Raw genomic sequence first — 27,738 nt, 5'->3', positions numbered from 1 at the left:
GAAAGAGGATTTGAGGGAAGGCAGGGCTGCCTTTCCGTTGCACAGAGCATAAAATTAATCCGTGCATGTTGCAGCATGATATTCCACTACAAGCACATTTGCTCCTTGACATTATCCACTGTTGTGCCTAATACAGAGATAACAAAACTGGGGAACAAAAGAACTGATTTGGCTTTTTTTCATCTGAGGGTTTGTTTTACTTCCATTTTAAAACCCATGCAGAAAGGATTTATGGAACTTGCCACTCCACACAGTAGTTTGGGCTTCAGTGGAGGGGGGGATGTGCATGCTAGGGAAGGCAGTTTTTGGGTGGAGTTAAAGAGGTTGAGTACCAGCGTTCACAGTGCCTGAAAGGCAAATGAAACTGCATGCCTGTAGCTGAAACACAGGTGACATTTGTTAAAGTGAGGAAGGAAGAAAGCTTTTTGTTAAAACTGTGGTAAAAGAGGAAAAACAGGCAGAGAAGAGAGGCCACAGCAAATTAAAGACCATCTCTCAGATTCCTTCAAGGCCAGATTTTCTATAAATTAAAAAAAAAGATTCCTTAAAAGCCTGCAGCATTTCATGACATACAAGAACTGTAAAAGCAATATTGTATAGAAATCATACCCTTATAAGTGTCTTTAGACATAGTATATAGACCCAGTGTGAAAGAAAAGCTAACTTCTTTTTAGCCTCTCAATTTCTACCACTTGTACTGCTGTCATCTGGGACTATTAAACTCCAAACTCACTGTCAGAAAACACCCCCCATGCACAGGGTTTGTTTTCTGGTCATTTCTTTTGTAAGACTTTAGCTTCTCACCCCAAAACCACCACAATTTGTCAAAAAATAAAGATTTTTAGGATATATTTTAAGGGGAGGGAGAAAAACATCAGCATTGCTCTTCTCCACTTCCTCCCCACCCCAAGCTGCACTCATGTCAGCTTTGCAGCAGGGGGGCTGTCAGGATGCTTTACCTATTTGGTCCTGCTAGGCCACTGCCATGATTAGTTTTGGGGCACAGAAGTGGCAAGGAGAGGTACTGTCAACAGAAGTGAAAAATTCAAAATGTGCCACCTCAGCACCACAGGAGAAACTGGGAGCCATATCCTGAGGCAACACTCATCCACAGGAATGTCTCATTCATAGGAATGAAGAACAGAGACCAAAACTGGTCAAAACTGGGCAAGTGGACAGTGAGTTTGCTAGCAAGTCCCACAGACAGATGGACACATTCAAATCCATAAAGAGATAAAACCAAAAAATTCTGTGCCCTCCTGCTCCTAACCCTGGATGGGAGGCCAGGAGCTGCTGAGCCACTTCAAGGTTTCTCAGTGGTGTGTGGGCTGCTCTCACCACAGTCACACTTCATAAAAGCACCTCCTCTAGTCAGTATGTTGTCCTCCACCAGAAGGGCATAAAACAGAGGGCTGATAGATTTAGCACTTGCTTTTGTCCCCTTCATGCTTTGTGAATGCCAAACAACTGATCTCTGGGGTCCACTTGAGCACTCCCTATCCCGTCAGCATTTGTACAGCAAAAAAAGAATGAAAGAAGGGAAGAAAAAGCAATCTGACCTCTACAGATGTGTTTGTTGCCTTTGGACTGTCTTTCATCAGGCAGCATTCATATACTTTCCTATATTTTAATAGATCCTATGATTTCTAATAAATCAAATGAAAATCTCAAACAGAAAGAAGGCTGACAAGTTTTTCTTAGACTTTGTTCTCGCTGGAAAACAGATTTTCAATATTGCTTCAGATTTCTCTTTCTTTCTTTCTTCTTTTCTTTCTTTTCTTTTTTTCTTCTTTCTTCTTTTCATTTTGTTTCATTTCATTTCTTTTAGTTTCTTTTCTTTTTTCTTCTTCCTCTCTTCCTTCCTTCCTCTTTTACCACAACACCTTTAATACTCAGAGAAGTTGACCACTGGATTGTTGCATCTTCAAGTTGCTGTTTTCTTCCTGAAGAGTGAAGGTAGGGCTGTCCTGTGACAACACAAATCACTCCCCGTGGGCTGCCTCTTTCTGGAAGTAATGAAAGAGGGAAAAAAACGAGGGAACAAGAAGTTCTAGTGCAGTTTTTTGTTGTTAGCTATCCTTTTTTGTTTTTTCTTTCTTTCTTTTTTCTTTTTTGTTCTCATGAGTCACCTGCACAGTATGCTTGATTTCTATGCGAAGCAAAAGTGGTCAGTGCAGCACGTGGTGTGGATGTGCTGCTGGGATCCTCTGGCCAAGCCCAAGGTGAAGATGAGGCAGCTCCAGCAGCAGGGCCACTTGGGGCCGCAGGGCCACGGGGTGCAGGTGACAGCCAGGGAAGCCGAAGTTACCCACGGAGAGTTGCTCTTCAAGACTGACATCTAGATCCCGCAGAACTATCACTCAGAAGGGAAGTGAAACCTGGTGAACGTGGTTTGGGACACAAAGGAAAGACATGAAAGCTCAAAGGATATTCAAGAACAAATTGTTTCGTGGTTCTGAACCATTATGACATTTTTGTCTTACTGAGCCAGCTGAAGACCCAAGAGGTTCCCAGTATCTCAGGGCACTCTCTATCTGTACTTCCTCTCTGCTTTCAGGAGAGGCTAGATAGTGTAATAAGTGTTGGCTCTGCAGCTGCCAGCACCTGGTAATGCACACAAGGCAGACAAGATTCCATGCAATATCTTGATTAGTAGTTGGTTATTTTTCATGTATATAAACTATATTGGGTTGTGTGTTTGCTTCCCTGTGGACACATGCATTATGTCATCTATTTTTACACTGTTTAGTTGTCTGCAAATGTAGAGGTATCATGGAACTGTTGCAGGGTGGAAACACAAAGGACTGTGTGTCCTGCAAGCCTTTTAAATATACTAAAACACAAATTAAAGCACCTTGTTTTTTGGGCTCAAAAGTGAGGGTGGTGCCAGGGAAAAGTGCTAGAAAGCTTTGAACTGATATTTTTCCTTTGCTTGTTTGTTACATGAATGCTGGGCCCCACAAAAACTTTTTTTTCTGTGGTATTTTGAGTGTTATCACATGATGAAGTATAATTGTAATCTATCTGTCACACTTCCTAACCTGTAGGGGTGTCCTTAGCTGTTAGATTAATTCATTATGAACAAGTGACAGCTTCAAATGTGAGAATAAAGGATTTGCCCCCTGCCAGAAAACCAGAGTTAAAAGATTAAGCATGGCTGTACAAACCATTATTTCCCAATTTGAGTACCTGTACTGTTGATATCCACAGCACTTGCTGAATGAAAGAAGCAGGTGTGTTTCTTTTATGAAACTTTTCTAAAGAAGTCAGATTTAGAAATTGATCACATTTGATTTTATTTTATCTTGGGATTTTATCTGGGTTTTTTAATACTGTGAGAGAATGAACAGCCTAGGAATGTGTAAGTCCTTCCTTTGACCTGTCAAGATAAACCTAGTGAACGAAGTTTTAAAAGGCAAGTAGTGCTCAGTTTGGCAAGCTTTGTCATTGAGTTATTCTTCCTTACAAGCAGGAAGATGAAAACAGTGATAGTAGATATGACTCGAGGCAAGTGGGGGTTTCAAAATTAGATCCTTGGCTGTATGGAGACACTTATATTAGGATGAAATCACTAGGGATATAAATTCAATGGCTTCATATTAAGACACATTAATCCTGAGTTTAACGTGGCCTTAATTTACTGCAGTTTAATCCTCCTGCTTTTTGCTTTCTGCTGGGAACTTGTACTATGAAACATGAAAATTGTTGTGATACCAAAGTGCTTTGACACTGTGTTCCAATAAGCTTGTCAAATGTAAAACTTAATTCTGCAAGATTAATTTCTCTGCAATTTCAGAGGCTGCTATTTTGAGGTACATTTTGGAATACTCTAACGTGGTAGCATGAAATAACAGAATGCATTGGTGTTCTGTTTGGTGGATGGCTTTCATTCCAGAAAAGAGACTCTCGGACACTGTCTATGCTCTTTTTGAGTAACAAAATATATAAACGTACCTTTGATAGGGCCTGGAAGTTAGAGCTACTAAGAAAGAGGTAAATAAAATATGCACAACACACAGACAACCTCTGTTGTCAGTAATCTGATACCCTTTGACCTGTCCACACAATGCTTAGTTTTGCTACAGTAAATATCAAATATTGGAATACTAAATTCTTTATCAGGCAGAAATAATCTAAATTTTGCCTAGTGTGGAGTAGCAGAAAATATTTGATCTTAACTCTTGCCAGACTCCCATCCAGACTATTTCAGTATCTGATTTCCTATAATCACAGTTTTCCTCTCTGCCTTTTTATTAGTGTTATCCCTTGGCTTACAGTCAAAATATGGCTCCCAGGCAGTACACAAGGCAATGTGACCACTATCTTTTCCAGAAAGCAAACATCTTGTCCACGATTCACCCAGAAAGGACCCAAGTTTCACACTAAGGGCTTAGCAGAGCTTGATCAAGGTGGATATGTTGGTCTATCTTACTCTTTTCCTCAATAAATTAATCATAGAATCATCTTTTGACAGGCCAAGAGCATGGTCATCTAATATTAACTATTCATTCTGTGAAGCCTCAACATACCTCTTTGTCTGTACATCCAACTTTAAATGGATGTAACCATTCATCTTCCTAGCAATAATCTTGTTTCTATTCTTCAGCTGAGACCCATTGTTTGGCCACCATGGTGGCTGACTGGATGAGACCTTTGAATTTAAACTTCTTTTGATGTTCAGTCTTGCCCGGGACAAATAAGGTACAGAAAGGAAGAAAAGGCTGATGGAGGTAAAAGACAAATCCACAGGTCGATGTTATGTGACGAACAAAGTGAACAAAATAATCTCAAAAGCTTTGGTTTACATGGAGGCTGAAAAAGTCTTGACATGTAGCAATCTGGACGAGACCACATCTTTTCACTTTGATCTTGACGTGATGAAGTGGTCACAGAACAAAAGCCCCTGGGAAGGGGCAAGCGGCAGACTTCAAACAATATACAATGATTACATGTTGAGAGCATAAGTACACTTTCAGAACTGAGGCAGTTTTGGAAATGGTGGTGTCATAAACAACATAAAAAACTTTCATCATGATTTACCTAACATTAAGCTTCTTACATGACAGTGGCAAAACAGCTTTAGACAACTTGGAGCTTTAGAAAATTTCTGCCATGATTGATTTGGATTATACAATGATCTTCCAAACTCCTGTGCCTCTTCCACACAGTTATTAAAATTTGGGGGTTTTAGCCATAGGTGAAGATGTATTAAACACATACAGGAAAAAAACAAGAAAAAGAGAATGAAAGAACAAGAATTTTACACAGAATGACTAAAAATCAGAGACTTTAAAGCCCTTCTGCAGAATATTCTCAGAAAGTAAGGAACTGTGCCTCCAGTCCACATCCTTGAATACTTTCTCAAACATCCCCATGTCCCAAAGATTTATTTTCATTTATAAAAAAAATGTTTTTAAGTGTAGTCCTCAGGGGTTCAGCTGATGCCCCTTATCAGTATTTCCACTAACATCCTGGATTGCACATTCCATAGAAGAGCATAAAGTGCTATAGCGTTGGGTTTTTTTAAATTTAATTTGGAACTTCTTCACCCTTTCCATAATTATTTTCATCATTATTTTTACCTTGTAGCTCCTATATTCTTGTAATGACACATAAGAAGGTGCTTAAAGGTCTTCTTGAAAGTGGCATTGCACAGCGCGTAGCAAGCGGGGTTGATGGTGCTGTTGATGTAACAGAGCCAGTAACCTATGGTCCATACGGTGCTAGGGATGCAGGATGTGCAGAAGCTGTTGATGAGCACCATCACATTGTATGGGGTCCAGGTGATGATGAAGGCCAGGAGGATGGCCAAAATAGTCCTTGTCACTTTTTTCTCCCTAGAAGGGGGTGGTTTCTTTTTGGCTGGCTGCTTTGTCATCTTGACGATTTTCCGGGCGACGCTGTTCTGCTTCTCTTCCCCGTTCGTGCCTACAATCTCCACGGTAGTGTTGGTAGGGGCACAGCAGTCCCCCTTTTGGGACTTGGTGACTATCCTGATGCACGTCAGCTTGGAGTTCTCTGCTTTGAGATGGTCTTGGGAGGCAGAAGCCTGTCTGGCATCTTTGGTAGCTTCGTCCTCTTTCAAGTTGGAAGCAACCACACTGACGGAGGTGGAGTCATTGGAGCTCTCCTTCTCCCCTTGAACACAGTCTTCAGTCACAGTCTCTTCGCTGGTTTTTCCATTCTGAATTTTGCTGTGCTCCAACCCATCTCCACTGGTTGGGATATTGTTATTGTTTGGTTTCACTATTTTACCTTGGACAAGGCTGGGGGAAACTGTTTCTTGGTTTTGGGTGGCTTCCTTTTTTCCTTTCTTTATCCGACTCTTACTGGCTCGAGAGATTTGCCAGTAAAGGACAGTCATGATGATAACAGGCAAATAGAAGGCTGCAATGGCAGTGCCAAATGTGACAGCAGGGTTGGAAAAAAACTGGATGTAGCAATCCCCATCCGGGACAGTCCTTCCTCCCACAATAAATTGCCAGAAGAGAATTGCAGGGGCCCACAGGATGAAGGACAGGACCCAGGCAGCTGCGATCATCATGCCTGCCATCTTCGTGGTCCGCTTCACAGGATATGTCAGAGGTTTGGTGACACAAAAGTATCTGTCAAAGCTGATAATGAGCAGGTTCATTACAGAGGCGTTGCTGACCACATAGTCAAGAGCCAGCCAGAGGTCACACACCACAGGCCCTAAGGGCCAGTAGCCTATCACAGTGTAGAGGGTGTACAGGTTCATGGAAAAGATGCCGATGATCAAGTCAGCACAGGCCAGGCTGAACAGGAAATAATTGTTGACAGTCTGGAGGTGCCTGTTGACTTTGATTGACACCATAACCAGGATGTTCCCAATTATGGTGACTAGACTGAGAGACCCTGCCACCAGGACGATGAACACCACCTCAACAGTTTTATAAGGGCTTTCCAAAGCCATCACATTTTCAGTGGAAGAGTTTATGTACGTTGAGTTATTCATTTCGCTTCTGATAACAAGGTACCCAGTTACAACTTAAGCCTGCAGAGGAGAGAAAAGAAAACAGATACCATCAGGAAGTTAGTTTCTTTGCCTTTAAGGAATGGATCCCAAAAAAGCTCGACATGACAGGAGTTGAAAGGTAGATGTATTCAGGAAAAACCAGTCAGCTTTGGCTAAAGGAAACACCTTACAGTGTACAGTTTAAGAGTAACAGAACAATAGGCTAGGTCTAAGCATGTGAGAAAGGCACACATTTGGATCCAACACTACATTTTTAAGTTCTCAGATACAATTTTCTCTTTGTTACTTTTTTACAACTAATGTTGACTTGAATATTTTGGAACTGAACCTGCATATTGTTTTCTTTCTTGCTAACAGAACAGTTCACTTTGCGCATTTCAAACCCTATTCCAAATAAAAAGTCTGGACCTGAGGGTGCAACACCCTTATAACCCAAAGTGAAGCTGTGATTTACTGAGAGGCAGATGACATGAAGGAGATTTCTGTTTCCATCTTTCTTTCCTGTTCCACCCGGGCATGTTTCTGTGAGGTTTATGGAATGGGTTTTTATCATATTTCCTCCCAATTTTCTTACCCTGCAGTTCCTTTTATAGTCAACACGTACAAAGATTTTGGCACTGCATCAAACTAATTAGTCTGTCAATAAAGCAAAAGAGGGTGATTCTGTTGAAGTTAACAGAGTTAGTAAACTCACATCAGTTGAGCGTTTGGCTATCTAGTTAGATGCATACATAATTTATTTCTACTTTTTTCAATTTCAATGTTTCAACAAGTAAGATTAAAGTTATTTTTTACTTAGTTTTGAGCATTTGTATCTGGATAAGGCAGTGTTGTTTGGGTAGAGTTTTTTAAAACACAATGAGATTATCTTTTGATGCTTGCTTGATACTTTTCTCATGATTTTTCAAATCACAATATTTTTAACTGGTATCACATTAAACTACAACAAAAGGTCTGAAATGGATAGCAGGGTAATGCTAAATAAAGAAACAGATAAAAATAGTTCTGTTTACACATAGCAATTCTTTTTGTGCCCTGTATACCCTACTGGCAGTGTTCAATAAATAGCAATTAAATTGCTAGCAATACACATTTGAGAGAAGACTGAGAAAACAGTGCGTGCTTTTGCCTTCAGGATATGTTCTATCATTTTGTGCATCCCCTGGAAGTCAATAGAATGCACTGGAATTGTACAGCCCATCTCTGACTGCTCATTATTTATGAGCTGTGCTCAAGAGATTATTGAAGCATGAAGGCCAGATGTGACAGGGAAGTTAGGTTTTTTCTAATTACAATATTCTCCTTTTTTTTTCCCCCACACATAAGGCCTCACTTCCTTAAGAAAGAGTTTCTAAATGTGGTGGTGCAATCAAAGGAAGACAAAAAATTCATCTATGTATAGCCCCTCAAAGCACCAGGGATTCAGGAATTCTCTGGTCTCTCTGACTAACCTGCTGCTGTACAGGCATAGGCAGTCCACGTCACTTAAGAGGAGCAATGCATTTTTACTGTCATTTCAGAACTGTGCTTTGCTTTTCTTTTTTTTTTCAGATGTGAAAGAAAGAAAGAAGATGATGCAAAATGTCAGCACAGCAGCAAAACCCCTTCTGACCTCTCGGAAAAATAAGAGAGTATGTCCCCATGGAAAAGTCAAAATGCTAAACCAGGGTAAAAGGTTTTCTGTCTGAGGCAACTTTGTAATCTTGCAATTTACACTTAAAGAAATACAACTGGCAGAGGGTGGGGCTCTTTGAAAGCCTTTGCTTTCAAAAACAGCTAAAATTTTTTTGCCAATTCCATGTTGAAGTGAATACATGAATAAGTAGAGGAACATAAGGCTAGACAGGCATTATTTTCCTTCTATCTGTTTAGAGGTACATCCCTAAAATTCTTGGGATCAGGTTCGAGACAACAAAAAAAGGAGGAGGAATGCTTTAGCAAAGTGTGTTCTTTGTACAGTAAGAATAGGCTGAGTGCAATGGAGCAGAATTTCTACTCTGTGCAAACACATCCACAGGACACCTTTAATATATAGGACTGTCATTTCAGCATTTCCTTGCGTATTTTTCTCCCAAAGCTTCACAGCTGAGCAGCTGGTTATCCAGTTAGATGTGTTAAGACATCAATTTTTTGGACAAGCTAAGAATTACTCCCAAGCAGAGTTGTTTATGAACATTCTTAACAGAATGCATTTTTAATGAAAAGACAAAATCACACATAGAGATGTATTGATTTAAAAAAAAAAAAAATTCAGCTGAAGAGGGTTTGTGATCCAGGGCTCTGCAGCTACCTCTGGTGACAGAAAGTGAGTGGGGGAGCAAAAATGGAAATGACTGAGAATGGATCAGAGCTGAAAAAAATAGTGCTTCATGATAAGGAAACAAATGTTTCTCTGCAATAAATTTTTGAAAAACTGTTCAGAAGTTCTGCTTCATTCCACCAAAGAACAAAATTAATTTTAAAAACTTGAAACTTGTTGTGAAACCAAATTGCCATCTCCCAGCTAACTTTATTCCTGAGTTTTTTCAGGTAAAATTTTTTACACACTTTCACTGGAAATATTAGTAATTCAATTCCCCTGATTTTATGGGAATCTATGGGATGCAAGGAGATGGATGAAAGCTAAAAGCTAATTTTACTTGCTAGGAATAGGATTTCCCTGTGTTGATGCAAATGGAAGCAAAACAAAGTAGTCCCTTTCCCAGTGATCTGTGCACAAAACTTTCCAGCCTTTGAAAAGGTTGGTAATTGTGGACTGCAAATTCCATAGATGGTGACAGCTTTCTGAGGTACAGGGAAACATCTGCTGTCACCAGCTCCAGTGGAAACTTCCTTTGCCTGCATCACTGTGATTGTAAAGTGAAGCATGTTTTGCTGTGTATGTTGATGAGAGGGTGTAGGGCTGGAGAGAAACATCTGATTTCCACTGACATATATTGTCACTGCTGAGAGTACAAATATTACATGAGCAGAGGCAGGGCTGTGCACGCTTCCTAACCCAAGAGCCCCTGCAATCTTCTGGGCTCCTTCCTGTTGGCTCCAGTAGAGCTGGAATCAGGTGCACAGAGAGGGTTCTGTTTCTTGTCGTGGCCACTTGCTGCCTCAGTACAGGACTGCCTGCGGACTGCTTTTGTTTTTGTCTTGCCACAGAGCCCATCTCTCCTGCTGGAGAGGCAGTTGTTATGGGAGCAGATGTTATTCATCAGGCAGACCTAGGGGCAGAGGCATTTTAAGGTAATATGACCTCCGGTGTGAGAAATACCAGATCCTACTCTTGAGCAAACAGAGCTCTCCTCTGCAAGCCCATGGGTGTTTGTGTGAGTTACACAATATGGCACTGACTCCCATGGGCTACCATAATTTATCCTCCTATACTAAGTGCATTCTTGCTAAACAGAGGATACCCAGAAAAGGCAAGGAATGTCTCTTGTGACCTGAAAAGCAACCAAGTTAATATTCTGAAATATATTTCAAAATATATATGACTTCGTGGAGTGGAAACACCATAATCGCTGCACGGAATATGTCCAAAGCCAAGAAATCCACATATAAATTAATTCATTGTTTATATTTGATATGTACGTGGGAAACATTCCCAGTGCAGTAGTTCCTCCCTCTAAAGAACTCATAGTGCTGAAAATCATTCCCTTCTTTTGACTGGACAACAGTTTAGGGCAGAACTGGAGCATACTTAAGCACTACATCCTGCTGAGTTGTGCTTTCCACTTACCCCAACAGGAACACATCCATTTGGTGCAGGCGAATCTTGTAGCAAACACTGTAATTTTAAGTTTAAAATATATCTCCAACATCTGTCACAAAACAGAATGTAGAAATGTTTGGTATATTGAAAAAAATGGCTGAAACATCACGCCTGTCAGAGTGTGTTAGACAAACCCTTCTTCCGTATTGTGCATATTGACAAGTTAAATTTGGTAAGGATTTAATGTCTTCTTTGAATTCTCTGAAACCATATAAAGGTCAAGACGTGAAAGAGGCAACAAATGATCTGCACCTGAAAGTTATATTTGTGATTTAAACAGGATTACCCAAGACTCTGTGCATTGCTATTCTGAGTGCATTTCAACATGCAACTCTCAAGCAGAAGTTACTTTAACTTTCTTTTTCTGATCTAGCTCCTATTCAGCCCAAACCTATGTAAAATGGATTTGATGTTTGCTGTAGCAATAATAGAATTTTTTTTCCTGAACCGATTTTTATCCTGAATTGAATTGATTTTGATTCTACATTTCTTCCTCACACCATTTTAAACTCACAGTATGAAAAGAAAAAGAGAGAAACAAAATCCCTACATCTGTGACAAATATCCTAGGTCTGTTAGCCAGAATTTATTGCAGACTTTAAGAGAGAACTATAGATGTAGTCTGGACTTTTGGTAAAAAAACATTTCAGAAAATACCCCAACACCTGAAGAATAAAATCTTCACCACATGGGTTATCTTCTGCAATCCTTTTGAAACTAGAAACATCTTTGCTAAATGTTATGGTCTTGGTGTGGTCCATTTGTTTTAATTTTCATGCACTTTTGTTTATCTCAATCAACACATGTCCTACAAAAAAGATATCCTGTGGGCCTGCCTGGATCTACTTTTCTCCATCTCATTGTGAAGAATACCTAAGGGCAAAATTAAAAATTTCTGCATGTATCTTGAAACAACAAGTAGATCAGAGTCAAAGAGCATTAAAAAAACCAAACCAACAGTGTGCCACAAACAACAATTGAACAAGGCAGAAATGAAAACATTCCCCCAAAAGCAGCAGGGGACTGTACATGAGAAGGTGTCAATGCTGGCACCAAAAGTGCTGCCTCAGGGCAAGTCAGGGTCTGAGGATTTGTAAAGCTGTTAACTACATCTTGCACACTGCTGCTCTTATAGTCTAAAGCTATATAGGAGCAAATGTAGAAAAACTATTTGGAAGTAAATATAGTGCAATGAGCCCAACTTGTTTGTATTAAATATCACACAAAGAAAAGTATAGTCAATATAATAAAAAAAACTCAAACAAAGAATAACCTCTCTGGTGTCAGGAAATTAAAAAGAAAAAAAAAAGGGTAGTTTTTCCTCAAAGATATGGATAACCAAGTATTTCTAATATATGGGTACTGTTATTACAATTACTACTGTTATGTTGATAGTCACCTGTTGGTACTGAGGCACGTGAAATATTACCTTTCTGTAAGTATAGGTTTGGCTGCAGATATGTTTTTGTTTTCCAGGACCTGAGTAATCAAGAGAGAATTTACATTCTGTCTTTGGGCAGCTGATACCATTACAAGCTAAACTCTGCATCCTACTGCATTGGGCAAACCTGAAAAATATGCTTAATCAGCATGGTTTTATCTAACTGGTTTTGATCCACAAAAAGGGATTTTTACCTCCTGGACTAGAGAAGATACTTTGACTCACATGCCTCCTTATTCTTGCTAGGATCATCTTGGTCCAGAAGGGAAATAGCCAAGTCTCTTGGTGAAGTTATGGAAGGTTTTCCTCGCTGTTCTTGTGGAACCATGAGATATATCCCTATGATAAAAGTGACTGAATACAATGATCCATATCATTCCGTCTGAGTCCCACCTGCAATGCTGTGCACCTCAGCTTGTCAGAGGTGCTTACACAGCAGAGGGAATTTTCAGGATAGCAGTTGTAAAGCAGAGGGTTTCAGCACTACATTTCAGTCAAAGTCAGTAGTTAGGGATGCTCTTGCTGTTGAAAGCTAGAACCAAAGAGCATTTTTTCTGGTGGTTTTTTTTTTTCTTTTTTTTTTTTCCTTTTTTTTTTTTTTGTTTTTCAGGTAAGCTGTGAAATATGTCTACTTGCTAAAATCAAAATAAATTTATAATCCAGAAATCAGAGAAAAAAGTAAAATTTAGTCTTTGGAGTATGAAAGGCAAACTGGAGCTCTTATTGAAGCATCCCACAGCTTTCTCTAGAGGGTTGAGTTAAATGGATAGGATCTCCATCTAGAGGCACAGATAAGCAGCTGCCACATAAAACAGTAATTTCCAGCAGTAGGATAGTTTCAAAATATGTTAAAAACTTAGATAATTACTTACGTCTTAGGCAGAGGAGCCCCACATTTTATTGCAATTTACTTTTTATTATAATTAATGAGCAGAGACATAATTTGATGAAAACCTGAAACCATTACAGTTAAATATTCCTGGAGCAAGCAGTCTGGGTGAAGAGGTATATGGCCCTGGGATTAGCTCAGTCTGTCAGAGCCTGGTACTAATCACACCATGGTTCTGGGTTCAATCCCTGGATAGGCTATTCATTTAAGAGCTGGACTTGATGATCCTTGTGGATCCTTCCAAATCAGAATATTCTGTGATCTAGTTACACTGGGGCACCCACTGCACAGAAGCACATGCTTAGGCCTGAGCTTATTCACTGCAACCATCATTTAGTCATCTATTTGGGCATGACCCAACTCCTTCGAGAGGCCATAAATGGGTCAGAAGAGTGGATGATGTCATTAAAAGGTAAAATCTAGGGACTAGCTCACGGCACATACACACTTCATCAGGGCACCTATACTGGTTTATACTTGCAGAGGTTATAGGAGAACTAGAAAAGGGACTTACCCTGACAGGAGCACTGACAGATGTCAGTAAGTCACTCTTTTCCTCCTTGTGCTGCACCACTGTTGCTGGAAGTTGCCTGAAGCTCCACACACCCATCACCCAGCAAGTTTTATCTGACTATAAGTGTCTTCTTCAAACACTTTAGATAAAATAATCATGCCAGAACTCAGACTAAAGTTATACCTATCCTCGGCCATGAGAAAGGTTGCCTCAGCAGAAGAGTTATTTAAGTTTCTGTTCAGATTGAATTGAGGATCATTAGGTTATATTCTCTGAAGGAACAGTGTGGTGTGAGTCAAGTTGTCCCTCTGCAGCCCAGCACAAATTGGAGGCACAGTACTTCATTATCCTCAGATCAGCTATCACACCTGTGCTGTTAAATACAGAAACCTTATGAGACCTACTCGAAGTCCCTGAGTGACAAGTAGTGAAGCTGCTGAAAGAGGAGAGGGATCAGAAGGCTGACTGAAACCAACTTAGAATTTATTCTTACCCAAAGCTAATGTATAAGAGGAACGCACCTCTTTTAAGAAACATACAAGCAGACCTATAAAAAATCCCCCCAGACCAAACCAACAACCAACCAACCCCCCCAGACAAAACAAAATAATAAAAATCAAAACCCAAATCCCAGTCTTTCTAGTCTTTCCTGGCTTAATTTTTTTTTTTTTCCCTGGAAGAGCCTGTAGGAATATTGGTCATGAAAAAACCCCAGAGAACTGCAATACAGCACAGGGAGGGTCCCTTAAGGAACCATGGATTAACCCCCTCAACTTGCCAGTGAGCCCAGAAAAGATGCTGTGATATTTCAGTGAATGCCTGCAAATCCCTCCAAATCATAGAACTCCTTTTGGGATCATGGATAAACCCATGGAGACTCTGACTCTGTTCCTCAGACAGAGTCAGAGTAGGGCTTCTGACAGGAATATTAACATATGAGAGACAAAGAGACTCTTCCTGAAGCTAAAGAAAATCTCTCCTTTTCCCTAGGTTGTAAACAGTGTTAGTATGTGGCTTTTGCACGGGATTTTCTTATTCACTCACTAAGATCTATCAGATGATCCTTGAATCTGCTTTGGAAAGTACCTCATTTCTTTACTCAGCAAATGATTTTAAAATTCTTTTAAACACCATCATGGTCAGTCTTACATGAAATTCTCAAGAGCTTGAAAATCTAGTCTGTTCTGCTTCCGTGTCCATAAATTCTGGGGATGTTTACACATCTTCCATCTCACTTAACAGCTTACCTGAGATGTAGATTAGAAGCACAGAGAAGAATGCTGACTCAGATATAACAGGGAATGGCTCAAATTCTTTGCAAGTATTTAAGCATATATTGAACAGAAGTTCAAACTTGTTTCTGAGAGAGCAGCTAAATCTTTTTTATGTCTGTATTACTGAAGATTGCATTTGAAGCAGTGATAATGAAATACTGAAGGAACTTAATTTGGTTCTTACCTTACCAGAAAGCAGTGATACTTAAATTTCCAACCAGAATCTATATTTCCAAGCTCATTCTGCAGTCTGAGAAAAGTTTGTGAAAGAAGGAAAGAGGGTGGCAACACCTAACAAAATATTTATAAAAACATTTAAAAATCTCAAAGGAAGTGTTTTCTGCAGCTAATTATAAACTTGTGGGTCACAGCTATGAATGTTTGCTGTGGGTCTGCATGATCATCTCCCCTTTTGTGAGCAGAGAACCTCAAAGATTGCATAGTCCTTGCCAATGAAAGGAGATATTTATTCAGCAGCTTTTCATGGCTACTGCATTAGTATAGGTTCCATAAGTCTCTGACTATGCTGTTTCACTGCATGACTGCTACCAACTTTAATTACATAGACTCTAGCTACAGACTAATTGTATTTTGACTCCATTACGGGTTTAACAAATCTGTGTTTGAATCTGGCTCTGATACATGGGTCCAGATATTGGTCCTAACATGCTGCAGCTACTCTTAGCAAGGTAAAATACCTTAGCTTTGCATTAATTCACCATGCCTCTAAGAGAAGCCCCTACCCTCTGTCAAAAAATAATGTAATGTTTAACAAGCTTAACTTAATAACAGGAGACTGAGGGACTTTTCTCTGACCATGTACCTTCTGCAAAAATTATGTTCATCATCAGTGGGCCAGGAAGACTAAAACGCATAAGCAAATACTCTCAAGCTCTCTGCTTATTTTGGTTTTTAAAGAGACATTGTAAAGCCTGTTCACATCAGATTTTGACCTCTCTTGAATATTTGCCAAAATAAAATAATGGGAACATATGAAATGTAGGGTTTCAGAAGGGCTAAATTGGATTACTTGAAGCCAAAACCATTAAAAACCTGAGGGGCATTAACTAGCACAGGGTAGAGAAAAGCAAGGCCATTACTGTGCGCACAGATCTGCAAACTTCACAAACTCATCTTGGTACTTTATCAGTGAAGTCTGCGTGATACAAAATTTCCACAGTGATGGTGATGAATATATTTGATGTCCCTTGCACATTCCATTCTACGTCAAAGATGAGTTTTTAATTAAAAGAGAGAAAGACTTTGATTTTGAAATTTAGAAGCTGTGCCGCTGTATTTTTACCACATGGGAACTGCCACATTGTGGCAGAAGCACCATGTCAGCTTCAGCACAACTGTTGCTACAATGACTTGACTTGCTGATGAAATCAGTTCCTCTCCCATTTCTGGTGTTGAGGATCTCAAACTCTTTTTATTAAAGTCCTGAAATTCCACAGTTATGCTGTACATTGCTCTCTGCCTTTCTTTCGCAGGCTTATCTGTTACTGTCTGCAAGTTTCCTGTTTCTGCTTCTACATCTCAGGCCACATTTCCACAGCAAACATGTCTAAGGACAAAAAGACTACTAACTAATATATTTTGTTTTCTGAGGTTTCACTTTACCTTATTCTTCTGCAGTGGTCCACTTCCCTGAACCTAAGTCCATCTTTACATAACAACTCTTTAAATTGGGACTTTGTGGTAAAGCAAACTTATGGGAAGTAAAATTAAATCTAGATAGGAATAGTATCTAGCAGCGTGCCTAGGGAACAATCTCCATCAATCTGCTGTGTCCCTGAAGTGTCATGTTGGGGATTAAATCCCTCCCACTGTGCCATGCAACAGCAGCAGAACCACTCAGCAGTGATTGCTGCACTGCAACGTGCCTCCACACAGAGCAAACCTGTTTGAAGAGCACAAGAACATACCTAGAGAAAGACATAAAAATGTGTGGGGAAAGAGAAAATAATAAATGGGGTGAATGTGAGAGGGAGGAAATCGGGACAAGACTGAGGTGTGAATAAAAAAGAAAATAAGTTAATTAGAGGAAAGCAAGAAAGGGTGACTGCAAGAGAAGCAGTTCTGCAATGCATTCACATGGGCTCTTCACATTGTCACCCTTTAATGCCTATTTTTGGTAGAAATACCTCACTGACCCTAGTTTCAGTACCTGTCTGTATTATCCTATGACAGTCCACACAGAGATAGGGTAACATTTCTTCAAGCCTTGCACTTTGAACAGTATCGTGGAAACACTGAAGTGATTTGAAGTTTGGAATCTCACCTCAGTTGTCATTTAAACATTTAAGTTCTTAAAGCCACTGCTATTCACTGAGACTTGGCCTCTATAACCTCTTTAAAGAAGAGGATAGAAATTATTTTTTCAAAAAGTTATCATCTTCTTTCATAATCAGAAATTCCAATGTATTTATTACTTGTAGAGAGATTATTTTTTCTCCAGTAAATTTCTTTTTGGTTTTTTGTGTGCTATTATCTATGTTGTGATCATGAACTTATTTCCTCCTTTTCCTATCATTATTTTCTTGCTCAGTTCTGCATCAAAGCCATGACCTCGAGTCTGGGATCATTAACAATCATTTCCACAAAGGGTCTGCCTCTAAATGATATGGGATTCTGATAATCAACTGGGATTCAGATTTTTATCTCCAGGTAAAGATGGCAGTTATCAAAGGGTTTCTATATTTCTGCCTGTCATCCCTGGGGATGAGTAAAGCATTCAAAATACTCAGTTGAAAGAAAATGACACAAAGTAAACAGAAAAGGGAAACTGTGACTGAATTTGGGGGACCCCTGGAGTGGGGTACATCCCTTCTGTGTCAGCTGAACTGGCAGAGGAACAGCTCAGTGCTGTGGACCAGCCACAGCTCTGCATGAGGTCACATCTTGGGACTTTCAGTTGTCTTGCTGTCTCTTTTCCCCCTGCTCTTGGTTGTATTAACAAGGGGTGCCTCAGCATCTCTTCTCCTTAACAGTGACAATTTTCTCTCAGATATTTGCAGCAGCTTTGCATTAGGACCTGATCTGTAGCCTGTAAGTCTGGGACAGACCTACACCACTCTTCTCATTGATCCATTTCCCTTTTCATTTTTCCTTGCTGCCTAATGCAACATCTGCTCCCCTTCAGCCTCTCTGGTCCTTCTTACCCTCTTCATCAGCTCTCTGCTGTTCACATCCATCTTCTGGCTATCATTTTTCCTGAGGCTACCACTGTGTTGCTTTTCTCATCTCCTGGTCTAACAGGTATTGGTTTTGCTGGCAGTGCTCAGCTCCCATTTCTCTGAGCACTTTAAACTGCAGAAAGACAAAAGAGGCTCCTGCAGTCTCAAATAAACCTCCTAAGGGTTGTAGCAGGAAGCAATGCTGTGATAGCACATTATGGTGCTGCCCTCCCACTAAAAGCCAATGTTGGGTGAACTTGACCTCTGTCTCTACCAGACAACTTGCAGAAATAATCCTAACCTTCAACAGCTTTGCTCTGAAGTTTGTAAGAAATGGGTACATCATTACTGACTGTTCCAAAATCATGAGACACAATTTTGCTCCCTCTTTGAGAATTATCCGTGGGGCAGAGTATCTTTTTTGCAATATGCTTTATGTAGGAGAAGTAATGAAAATTGTTTTGGATGAGAAATGCAGAAGAGTTGTGACTGGAGAATGAGGAGACATAACCATGGCTGGAGTATTCTGCCAATCTGTGTGTTAGACTGTGAAGTGAATCAGACCCCTCTGAGCAGGATTTTTTTTAGGAAACATCAAGAGTGATCTGTGGTGAGGGTAGTTTGAAGGGATGACCTTACAACAGCATTCTAACAATGAGAAAGTATCCAGTAGTAACAGAGCAACAGCAGGACTAAGGGGAACAGAGATGGTAACATTACCTAATTTATGTATATAAAATGACCAATAATATTACACAGAGAACGTGTGCCTATGCTCAATTATTTCCTCATAAGCTGGTCACATCAACACAGTCACTGCCCAGGGTGGAAGTGAGATAACCCAGGTGGGAAGGTGGAAGGAATATGGGAGGTGATTTTGCCCTGCTGAGGTTTGTGGCTCTCTGCAGCTCTCCGAGGCTGAGGCTGAACAAAGCCTCAGTAACACCACCCTGATTTGCAGATGCTATGTACCCCAGTTGCACACGCCTTGTGATACTCTCTGAGAAATCTGTGGCTCAAAGGCTCATTTCACAGCTCCTTGCTCTCAGTCACTCATGCAATAAACCTGTGACTTCAAAGGGACAGCTGAAAGGAAATGTTTTCAGAGAAAAAAGGAAAAAAAAAAAGATTGTCTGCTTGTCCCTTTTTTTCTGTTCATGATATAACAGGCTTAGGATGTTTTGGTATAACTGCTTCTCAGTGGGTTATTTTTCCCTTCTTACTTTACAAAAGCCACAAAAAAACCCCTGGCAGTGAGGAAGAAAACAGCTTTGTGATCCCAATCCAGATGCTTTCATCTTAGAGTGGGCTTGTCAAAGACTAGGCTCCTTGGGTCAAGCTGGACCCAAGATAGGGACTCTTCTCACTCAGTTTTTTATTTTAGGGCTTTCAGCAGTAGCACATGCTAAAGCACTACTGCTCCCTGCTGCAGACCCAGCCACAGAGTAAACAGAAAAATCTCTGAGGGTTGGTGGTGTCCTTTCAGGCTGTAGGCAAATCACTAACATGACATTTTCTTGTCTCTTAATGTAAATGAGGTTCATTTCTAAATTCAACACTTTTTGAGGCTTTTAACATGTTATCTATACCATCAATGTCCTAGATATGTATAAAGTCCTGAATGCCTTTCACAAACTTTCTAAAGCATTTTTTGGTTTGGGTTTGGTTTTTGTTTTTTTTTTTAGTACATATAAAGCTATATAAAAGTATGATTAGATTTCTTTTTAAATTTTTAATTAGTTTGTATCTATTTGTTGATCTGCTCTTGATCTGTTGTGATACACAATGCAATCCCATTGAATGTTAGAAGCATTGAACAACACCAAATAATTATAATGCAGACACTCTTATTTGTAGAAAGACATAGCAGAGGTATTTACAGTCAGGTTAATGTTTAACCTCTTAATCTTTCTAATGTTATGATTGGAAAATGCCCTTTAAATTTAATTATCTGCTTCTGTACATTTACTACTTTGCAAGTGAGCATTTAAAATGTCATTTTTCTTTACCGAGATCTTTCATAATTTTGTATACACTCGTAATGATACTGGTCATCCTAAACAAATGCTATCCAACCCACCATGCCACTGACCTGGGCATTTATTTTCTTCTTAATTGTGTAAGGTCTGTAGATCTCAGACCTTGTAATTTAAGGGATAGCATGCTTTCTCCTTAACCCCACCATCTATTAAAAGCATTTCAATGACAGCACATTTGCATTGCACCACCTTTGTAGAGAAGATCAAGCATCTCAAAGATGGCATTCACAAGTAATATAATCATATCTGGTAAGAAGAAAAATGTCTTTTCTAGCTAATCCTGCTGGATGTTGTGATTTACTAAATTTGTACCCCATACCTCTGCACAATCTGTTTATAATTAAACATAATAACACAGTTCATAGCCATTTTCAACTACAGAAATTATGGCAGAGAGATTAAAAGAGCTGAACTCTTACACTTTCTCTGGGAGAATCTCTTCTTGCTGCCTTGTAATCTTCACAGGTGAAGGGGGGTTGTTGCTCTACATCAGGTACTGAGAACCTGATGCAATTTGCCTTGTACTACACAGAGTCAATATGACTTCAACTCCCATGTAAATACACATGGACTTCAAACACAAGCAGAAATTTGTGTTTCAGGCATTCTAGCAAATTTGTCATTAACCTGCAGCACATGACTTGTGATACCTCCTGTTCTTTCAATGCTGGGAAACGGGGTGACATTTGAGAGCGAGTTAATGGCAAATAAATGGTGATGCAGCTTGTTCTGATATCTGCTTGGTAATAAAGATAATGCAGTAAAAAGAGGAAAAATTAATCCATTTCCTAGTTTTTCTTTCTAAATCTTGTGATGAATATTGTACTTCTGTGGCCAGGGAGTGGTTCATTCTACCTGTTTGCTAGGGTCAGGATAAAAATAAAGCTTATGTGGTGAATTTGGATAAGTGAGCCAAAAGTTCTGGGTTTTCAAGGCTCTATGCAGGAAGTGACAAAAGACATTTGAGATTTTTATCCTTCTGAAAAGAAAGTTCCTAAACTCTATTTTGAGACTTATAAGCAAAGTGACAAAGGTAGTAGTATTAATGAAGGGGAATGCCAAGTAGGTTAAAGCTTCACTTTAGATATTTTTTTTTCCTTTTGTCCTCCTATTTTTATTCAAGGAGGTGTTTTATCCCCAAGAGTGACAGCAACTACTCCAGCAAACACAGAGGTTTGTTAGACCTAATCACTATTCAAGAAATCATTTTTCCTGCTTCCTTAAAATGAGTCTGTTCTGCAACAGATAGAAAATCAAAAGCTCATAATGCCTTCAAAGCATAATCTCTCTCTCTCTCTGTGTGTATGTATATTTACATATTTATGCTCTATTGTAGTTTTTTATTTCCTATCTTTTTCATTCTTTACTAATATATTTCTCAATATGGTTGATCTGCATTGCATTTTTTCCTCTTTATCTGTTTTTCTTGTCGTGTACACAAGGGGTTTGGACAGAACTGTGAATATTAGACAAAGGAAAATAAATCCAATATGATCCAATTATATTTGCTAATCAACAATAGCCAGTGTTTCTGTCAGAAGGTGCACACGCATTGAATGTACGGTGTGTTTCTATCTCTCCTCTATATTGTTTGGGTTTGAGATTCACAGAATTAATCTGAGCTCCCTCTGTAACTAACAGAGCTATCTCTTCATGACAAAAATACACAGATAATGTTTGCTTGTGCTAGATTCACTTCATCTGCTCTGCAAACATGCTACTTTTGTGCAGGTTTAAGAATTAATTAAATATCCAGCTGCTCATAAAAACAGCAATCAGCGGAAGGATATTAGAGAGTGTTCATGGATTGAGCTGTGAAATTCCACACATCAGCATTGGCCCTGGAAGCCTGACTTCAGAGAGTGCTGAGAGCAGGGCTCCACTGTATAAGCTACATTACTCATCCACAGTCCAATTTCAGAGCCTGAAATCTCATGGTAAATTGCTCTGAAGAAAGATCAATAGGTCAAAAGCCCTGTGTATGCCAATGGCAAAAGTTCTGTTGCTTTTGGTAGGCTCACGACTTTTCTATAAAATAGGAAAAAGCCAGGATTGGTGTCTGGGGACTAGTCCTAGTTCATTGTTTTATTAGATCCAGAATCATATTCTGCTGTTCCCTGCTGTAAACTGTCCTGGGATCACCCTTGCTATTCATCACTTAGGAGAAAACTCCGTCTTCAGTATCCGTTTGTAACATTAAGAGTGCCCAACCAAGCATTTCCTCCTTCTAAAGGACAATATTTCTCTTTTCTCCCCTTAGCACAGGGTCATGCAAAACTATCTAGGGCTGTGACTGTTGCCAGGTCATTGCCATATATATCTTGGAAAAAAAAAACCTGCAAAGTATAAAGTTGGGTTCAGGTTTGGAACCCAGTGGGCTTCTGATACCCCAGAGCTGTAGATACAGTCTGCTTTGCTGGTTTTCCAGGTGTATTTACTGGACAGTGGTCCCCTCCTTTTAAGCATCTGCTGCAGTTCACCCATCCTGTTTATGTCCAAATGGATCTCCATGTATATGACTACTCTGAGCTCATAAAGTAACATGGAACCTTAACTGATAAAAGGACTTTGTAAATGACAGGGACTAGCAGCATCATCAATAAAAAGAGCATAGTAATAGTTCTATGAAGATTGTGATAATCAGCAGAACAACTGAGGAATAAAATAACATCATTTTCATTCACCTATTCTATGGAGAGGATGTGGCTAACAGGCTTTCCTTTATAAATTGGAAATTAAAACTCTGGGAAAAGCTGCAGGGACAAGAGCTACTGGGATGTCATGGGATGGGATGAGTTGGAGGAAGTCCTGACAAAGACAAGGTCATCAGTACAAACAGAAGGAGAGGAAGGAAATTATATGACTGCCATGAGCAAGTGCTTCTCTGAACAAAATAAAATAGACCTAAGTCACCACCATTTTTACTCAGGTCTTGTCCCTTAAGTGAATAAGACAAAGGAACAAATAAATAACAGCAAAAAGAATTGAACTCCCCCACATTTGCCCTATCACCTCTTAAAAAAAATGTTTCTGTTTGTCGAAACATTAGTATGAGACTCAGACTTTTCAGCAGCTCCTTTATGCCACTCCTGTGGTGTAAAGTAATGGAAAAGCTTCCAGGCAACTGAATATTTTCCCCCTGCTGTAAGTTCTCTGGGTGGCTTAGACCCAACATTTAAAAACTCTTACAAGTGTGAATAACCTCAAGATACCACAGGTGGCCACATCTAACATTTAGTACAAAGGCCACTAATTACAGCTCTCTGTGTAAAAGGAAAGCAAAAAGCAATGCTATATATATGTCTCCCTCTCAAAAGAGAATCAATAGAGACTACAGGAAATTTCTTAGAGAACTGTTGGACAGAAGATTGGTTCTTTCAGTTCAGTCACCGAACCCACACAGAGGGGCTGAAGTGATGCAGTATTCCCTAGGGCAACTGGGCTCTGCCTGCAAGACTGGGGATGAGAATCACCACTGGGATAAACATGGTCTTTCCTTCTTCTACTCACATTGCTTTCTGCCCTGATTCTCCTAAGTCACTTATCACTGCAGTGGCAGTGGCTCTCATCCACCAGACAGCAGCTTTGGATATCTCATTTCCCACAGTCCAAAAAGGACTGTGTCCAGCAGATCAGAAGTATCTGTAATATAGCAGAGATGTCTAATTTTTTAAAAAATGCTTTTGTCCAGTGACTGATGCATCTTGGAAAGTAGTTTAAGAGCAGACCATATGTCCAAGATCAATGACAAGGGATATTCTGTTTGATAGAGTGAAGCACGTGACCTGGAAGGGAAGGCTGAGGGGAGTGAGAGTGTTTAGCCTGAAGAAGAGATGGCTGGGGTAGCAGCCTGCCAGTACCTACAGGGAATCTACTGAGAAGATGGAGCCAGTCTTTTTATAGTGGTGTGTAGTGGGAGGATGAAAGAAAGAAGACAAAAGGTTTTGATGATATCAAGGAAAAAAAGAGGCCAGCAAAGCAGTGGACACAGATTTGTGTACAGGGTCCATCCCTGGAAGTTTTTCAAGCCAAAACAGATAAAATCCTGAGCAACCTGGTCTGAACTCCACACTGACCCTACTTTGAGGATGAAATTGGAGTGGAGACCTCCTGAGGCTCTATCCCTATGAATTATTCTATGTTCCTGTGATTCTAGCATATGCCATGAAGTTTGCAGGTACTCTGGATCAGGAAAGCAGGAACACAAATACCTTTGTTTAATATAGAGTCAGATATGATGAAAGCAACCCATGTGATTGTGCAGAAAGCAGTCTGTGAGTCTGGGAGAAGCACATTGGAGAGAAAAACAAACAGCATCATGCAGGTCCTTGGCTTCTCACTCAGAGTAAGTCAACATCTGAGCTGCGCCAGAATGAACTGCCCCTTAGCCACCTGCCTGCAGTTTGCAGTGTGGGATATCTGCTGCTTCCCAGGAGCTGAAGCTGAGATCATTAGAGAATCAGAAAGAGATCCTCTTTGCCCCAATTTCCACAGCTCTGACCTGTTGTTGACCACTAGATAGCCTTAGCAGCCAGTCTGAAAGAAAGAGATGCTGAGGGTGGGTGGAAGGGCCCACAGAGAACATCTTAAGGTGTAGAGATCAGACTCTTACAGAGTTCTGCCCTGATTACATCATTTTGGAGAAATATACACGGAGAAAGGTATAATGTGAGCAAAGTTGTGTGCTGGCAAAATTTCACTGCAAGAGTGAGTACTCAGGTGCATACCTCAGCTCATGCCAAAGCAAAATGCATTTAAGCACAAGTGAATTAGGTTCCATGTTTGTCCTTAACTCTTATTTCTGTTCTTGTCCTACCACAAGTTCACATAGACATTGTAACGAATCACATGAGAAGATCCCAAGCTCTACACTGTCTTCCAAAAAAGTGCTACCTTGTGCATAAGCAAGAGAAATGACAGTTTTAGCAGGCCCTGGCAGAACTGTGGAATAATAGTGAACAGGATCACACAGCAGTCAGCCTTTCCATCTCCATTACATGATATGTATCTTTCCCCCCCCTCCAAATTGCTTTTACCAGCAACCATGACAGCTGTCTGTCTCTGATCCCAAGCATGCACGTCTTGAAGGAGCAGCTGCTTCCCCTCTGAGCATAATGGCCCTGACATGAATGGAGTCTGCAATGATGATGCAGCTGAGATTCATTTTCCAGTGTAAAGGCTCAGCACAGCAGCATCAAGAGAGCCAACCACATACAGTTCAAGCACAAAGGCTTGTAGGAAAGTAGCCAGACTCTTTGGGTTATCATTTCTGCTGTTAACTTGGAGGTTCTGTTATTCACCCATTGTTGAAGAGGTTGAGGGTATAGAGATTCATTCCATTTAAAGAATAGTCAGTTCACTGATGCTCTATGAAGAATTACCTCTATAATTAGTCCAGCTCTAATTACAACCCAGCCAGAACAGCATTCTCAGTTTTTTGACTGTCATTATAGTATCAGAAATATACTTTGAGTGTGAAAAAAAAAAGCAGAAGGATGTGTTGTGGCAGAACTGTTACAACTAGAAGTGATGACGATATTGCACATGATAACACAGAGCTTTTGAAGGAACAAGAGTTTTGGCATAAAAACAATGATTTAGATTAAACTTTTCTGGAATCACTGTCTGTCTCTGAAAACTGTGGGCACAACACATCATCCCTGACCTCAAAGGCACCTCTGGCACCCAGAGGTGCTATTGCTTATGACAGTCTATTTATCCATTTCAGTCTCCTGTCTGTCCCTTTTTTCCCCCTCTTTTTCCTGCTCCAAATTTATCTTGCAACTCAGAGCTCAAAGATCTGCAGGACACTGGTGATGTCTCACTCACATCAGAGAGATGCTGAGCACAATAGGCATGCCAAGACACGAGAGCTGCTATATAACTGCATGGCATGCCATAGTCCAAGGCATGGAGGAGAGCTGAAGGTTTGTTCACCTTTTCATTTTCTTGTTTGTTTACAGGCAATGAAACAGGCAAGCACTGAATTTATTTTTGGCACATTTTTATACACCGCCTGTGCTTGCTGGGAGGTGGTGGGATTTTGGGGCACATCACTGATGGCAGGCATTTCCATGTACACACAGACAGCTTTTGCTAAGGGAGAACTACAATAATGCTCAAAGAGAAAGGAGAAAGCAGGGTCTAAGAAAGGAAAAAGGGAAGTTAAGAGGATCCATTTAAATGCAGCAGAGCTGAGCTAAAACCTGGATCAAAGCCTTGAAATTATACCATGAAGTTGGTAGAAGCCTGGTAGAACTGGCCCAAATGAGACTGCTAAATAATAAGTGACTCATGCTTATAATTCCCCCTCTCTTTCTTTTTTGTGTGCTGAAGGTAAGTGAATCCTTATGCCATATTACTACATTCAGTGAAACCATAAATAAGCAAGTTAGTATTATTACAGCTCCAGCTATAATAATGAAACCTGGCAAGGGCCTGAAAGGTTTTCAGTATTTTCACCAAAAATAGCAAGAACAAAACAAGCAGTCCACCACCTCCAGTTTTCATCAAATTCTTTATATATTAAATTATTCTGGAAAGACATAATATTGCCAATTGTTATATATTATTGCCTCATGGATACCAGATAGATTGTGTTATCATAACGACCTCTCTTTTGCTTTAAAAGTTCTATCAGCGGATCCAGGAACAGAAAAACTCCCTGGAATAGCTATAAGTTTGGATTCATTAATTCATCCTTTCCCCTAACTGGTTCTCTGATGCCATTTGAAATGAAAGTGCTGAAAATATTCCAAACACATTTTCTTCCCTAAAGATTGTTTGATGCATACCACAGTGTTTTCCATCATTTGTATCCACTAAGCTCTGCACTGTCTTTCTCTCTCTCTGTTCTGTTGTTTGCTGTGCTCCCAGGAGATTAACAAGATAAGTTATTTAAGTTTTGACAACTCTGCAGGGCTGCTTTCAAAGCAGCATTTTTTTTCATGCTCATTTTTTTTCTACTCGGAGAAAGTATCTTTCCTTCTGGAACAAACTTCTGAAAAACATTCTGCCTTGTATTTGCTTTTCCTGCTAATCTTTCTCTCCAGTGTTGTAGGCATTCAGGAAATAAAAGTGCCAGTTCTGAGACCTGAAGGGCTGTGGTGCTTAGAAGGTAAGAAAGGTCTTATCAGAGGGTTACTGTTCTTTGAATTCAGAGCAAGTCCCCTACATTTGGCTGTTCCTTCTGAAAATGCTCATGCAAGCTTTCTAAAGGCTATCTGAATCCAGAAAAAAATCTTCTTTATGACACTTAGATGAGTTCATTCCTTCACAACATCATAGATAATTGAAATACCACTTTAAAGCATACTTTAAATGGGGAAGCTCACAGCTTTAAAGAAAGTCACAGTTATCACATGCCTGGAAAGAAATTGTAATTATGATAAGGATTTTGAATCCTGTGAAAGAAAGTCAAAGTATGGGTGCCCAGAGGGGTATAACTTTTTAATTATTATTTTTTTATTTCCTGGTTTATCTGGTAATATTCAATAGAAACCTGAGTAGCTTCCTGCAAAGAGTATTTCAGTTACTATTAACACTACTAGATAGGAATAAAAGCCATGCAGGTATCAGGAGCCCTGTCATGTGTCAGTGTGCAGTTCAGTACCTGGCTTCTTGTGGTGGTTACAGACTTACT

The 27,738-nt window shown here is 39.9% G+C and overlaps 1 protein-coding gene across 3 annotated transcripts in view; it reads right to left on the bottom strand.

The window, feature by feature from the left end:
* Window positions 1–2,079: 2,079 nt before the first annotated feature.
* CHRM2 (cholinergic receptor muscarinic 2) overlaps window positions 2,080–27,738 on the bottom strand; it is an 86,346-nt gene continuing 60,687 nt past the window's right edge. Inside the window, exons 1-4 of one of the 3 annotated variants that reach the window (XM_017740021.1) lie at window positions 20,516–20,597; window positions 10,728–10,809; window positions 5,583–7,015; window positions 2,080–2,378 (exon numbers count right to left, since the gene is read on the bottom strand). In XM_017740021.1, coding sequence (XP_017595510.1) covers window positions 2,357–2,378; window positions 5,583–6,976 — 1,416 coding nt within the window. In that variant the 5' untranslated portion in view covers window positions 6,977–7,015; window positions 10,728–10,809; window positions 20,516–20,597 and the 3' untranslated portion in view covers window positions 2,080–2,356. Of the gene's footprint in view, window positions 2,379–4,529; window positions 7,016–10,727; window positions 10,810–20,515; window positions 20,598–27,738 lie in introns of those variants that run through there. The other 2 variants (XR_001863884.1, XM_017740020.1) reach the window with 2 other exon arrangements.

The sequence above is a fragment of the Corvus brachyrhynchos genome, unplaced genomic scaffold (genome assembly GCF_000691975.1).
Source record: "Corvus brachyrhynchos isolate BGI_N302 unplaced genomic scaffold, ASM69197v1 scaffold27, whole genome shotgun sequence".
NCBI lineage: Eukaryota > Metazoa > Chordata > Aves > Passeriformes > Corvidae > Corvus > Corvus brachyrhynchos.
Note: the sequence above shows the minus strand (reverse complement) of the source record. Positions and strands in the feature narration are given on the sequence as shown.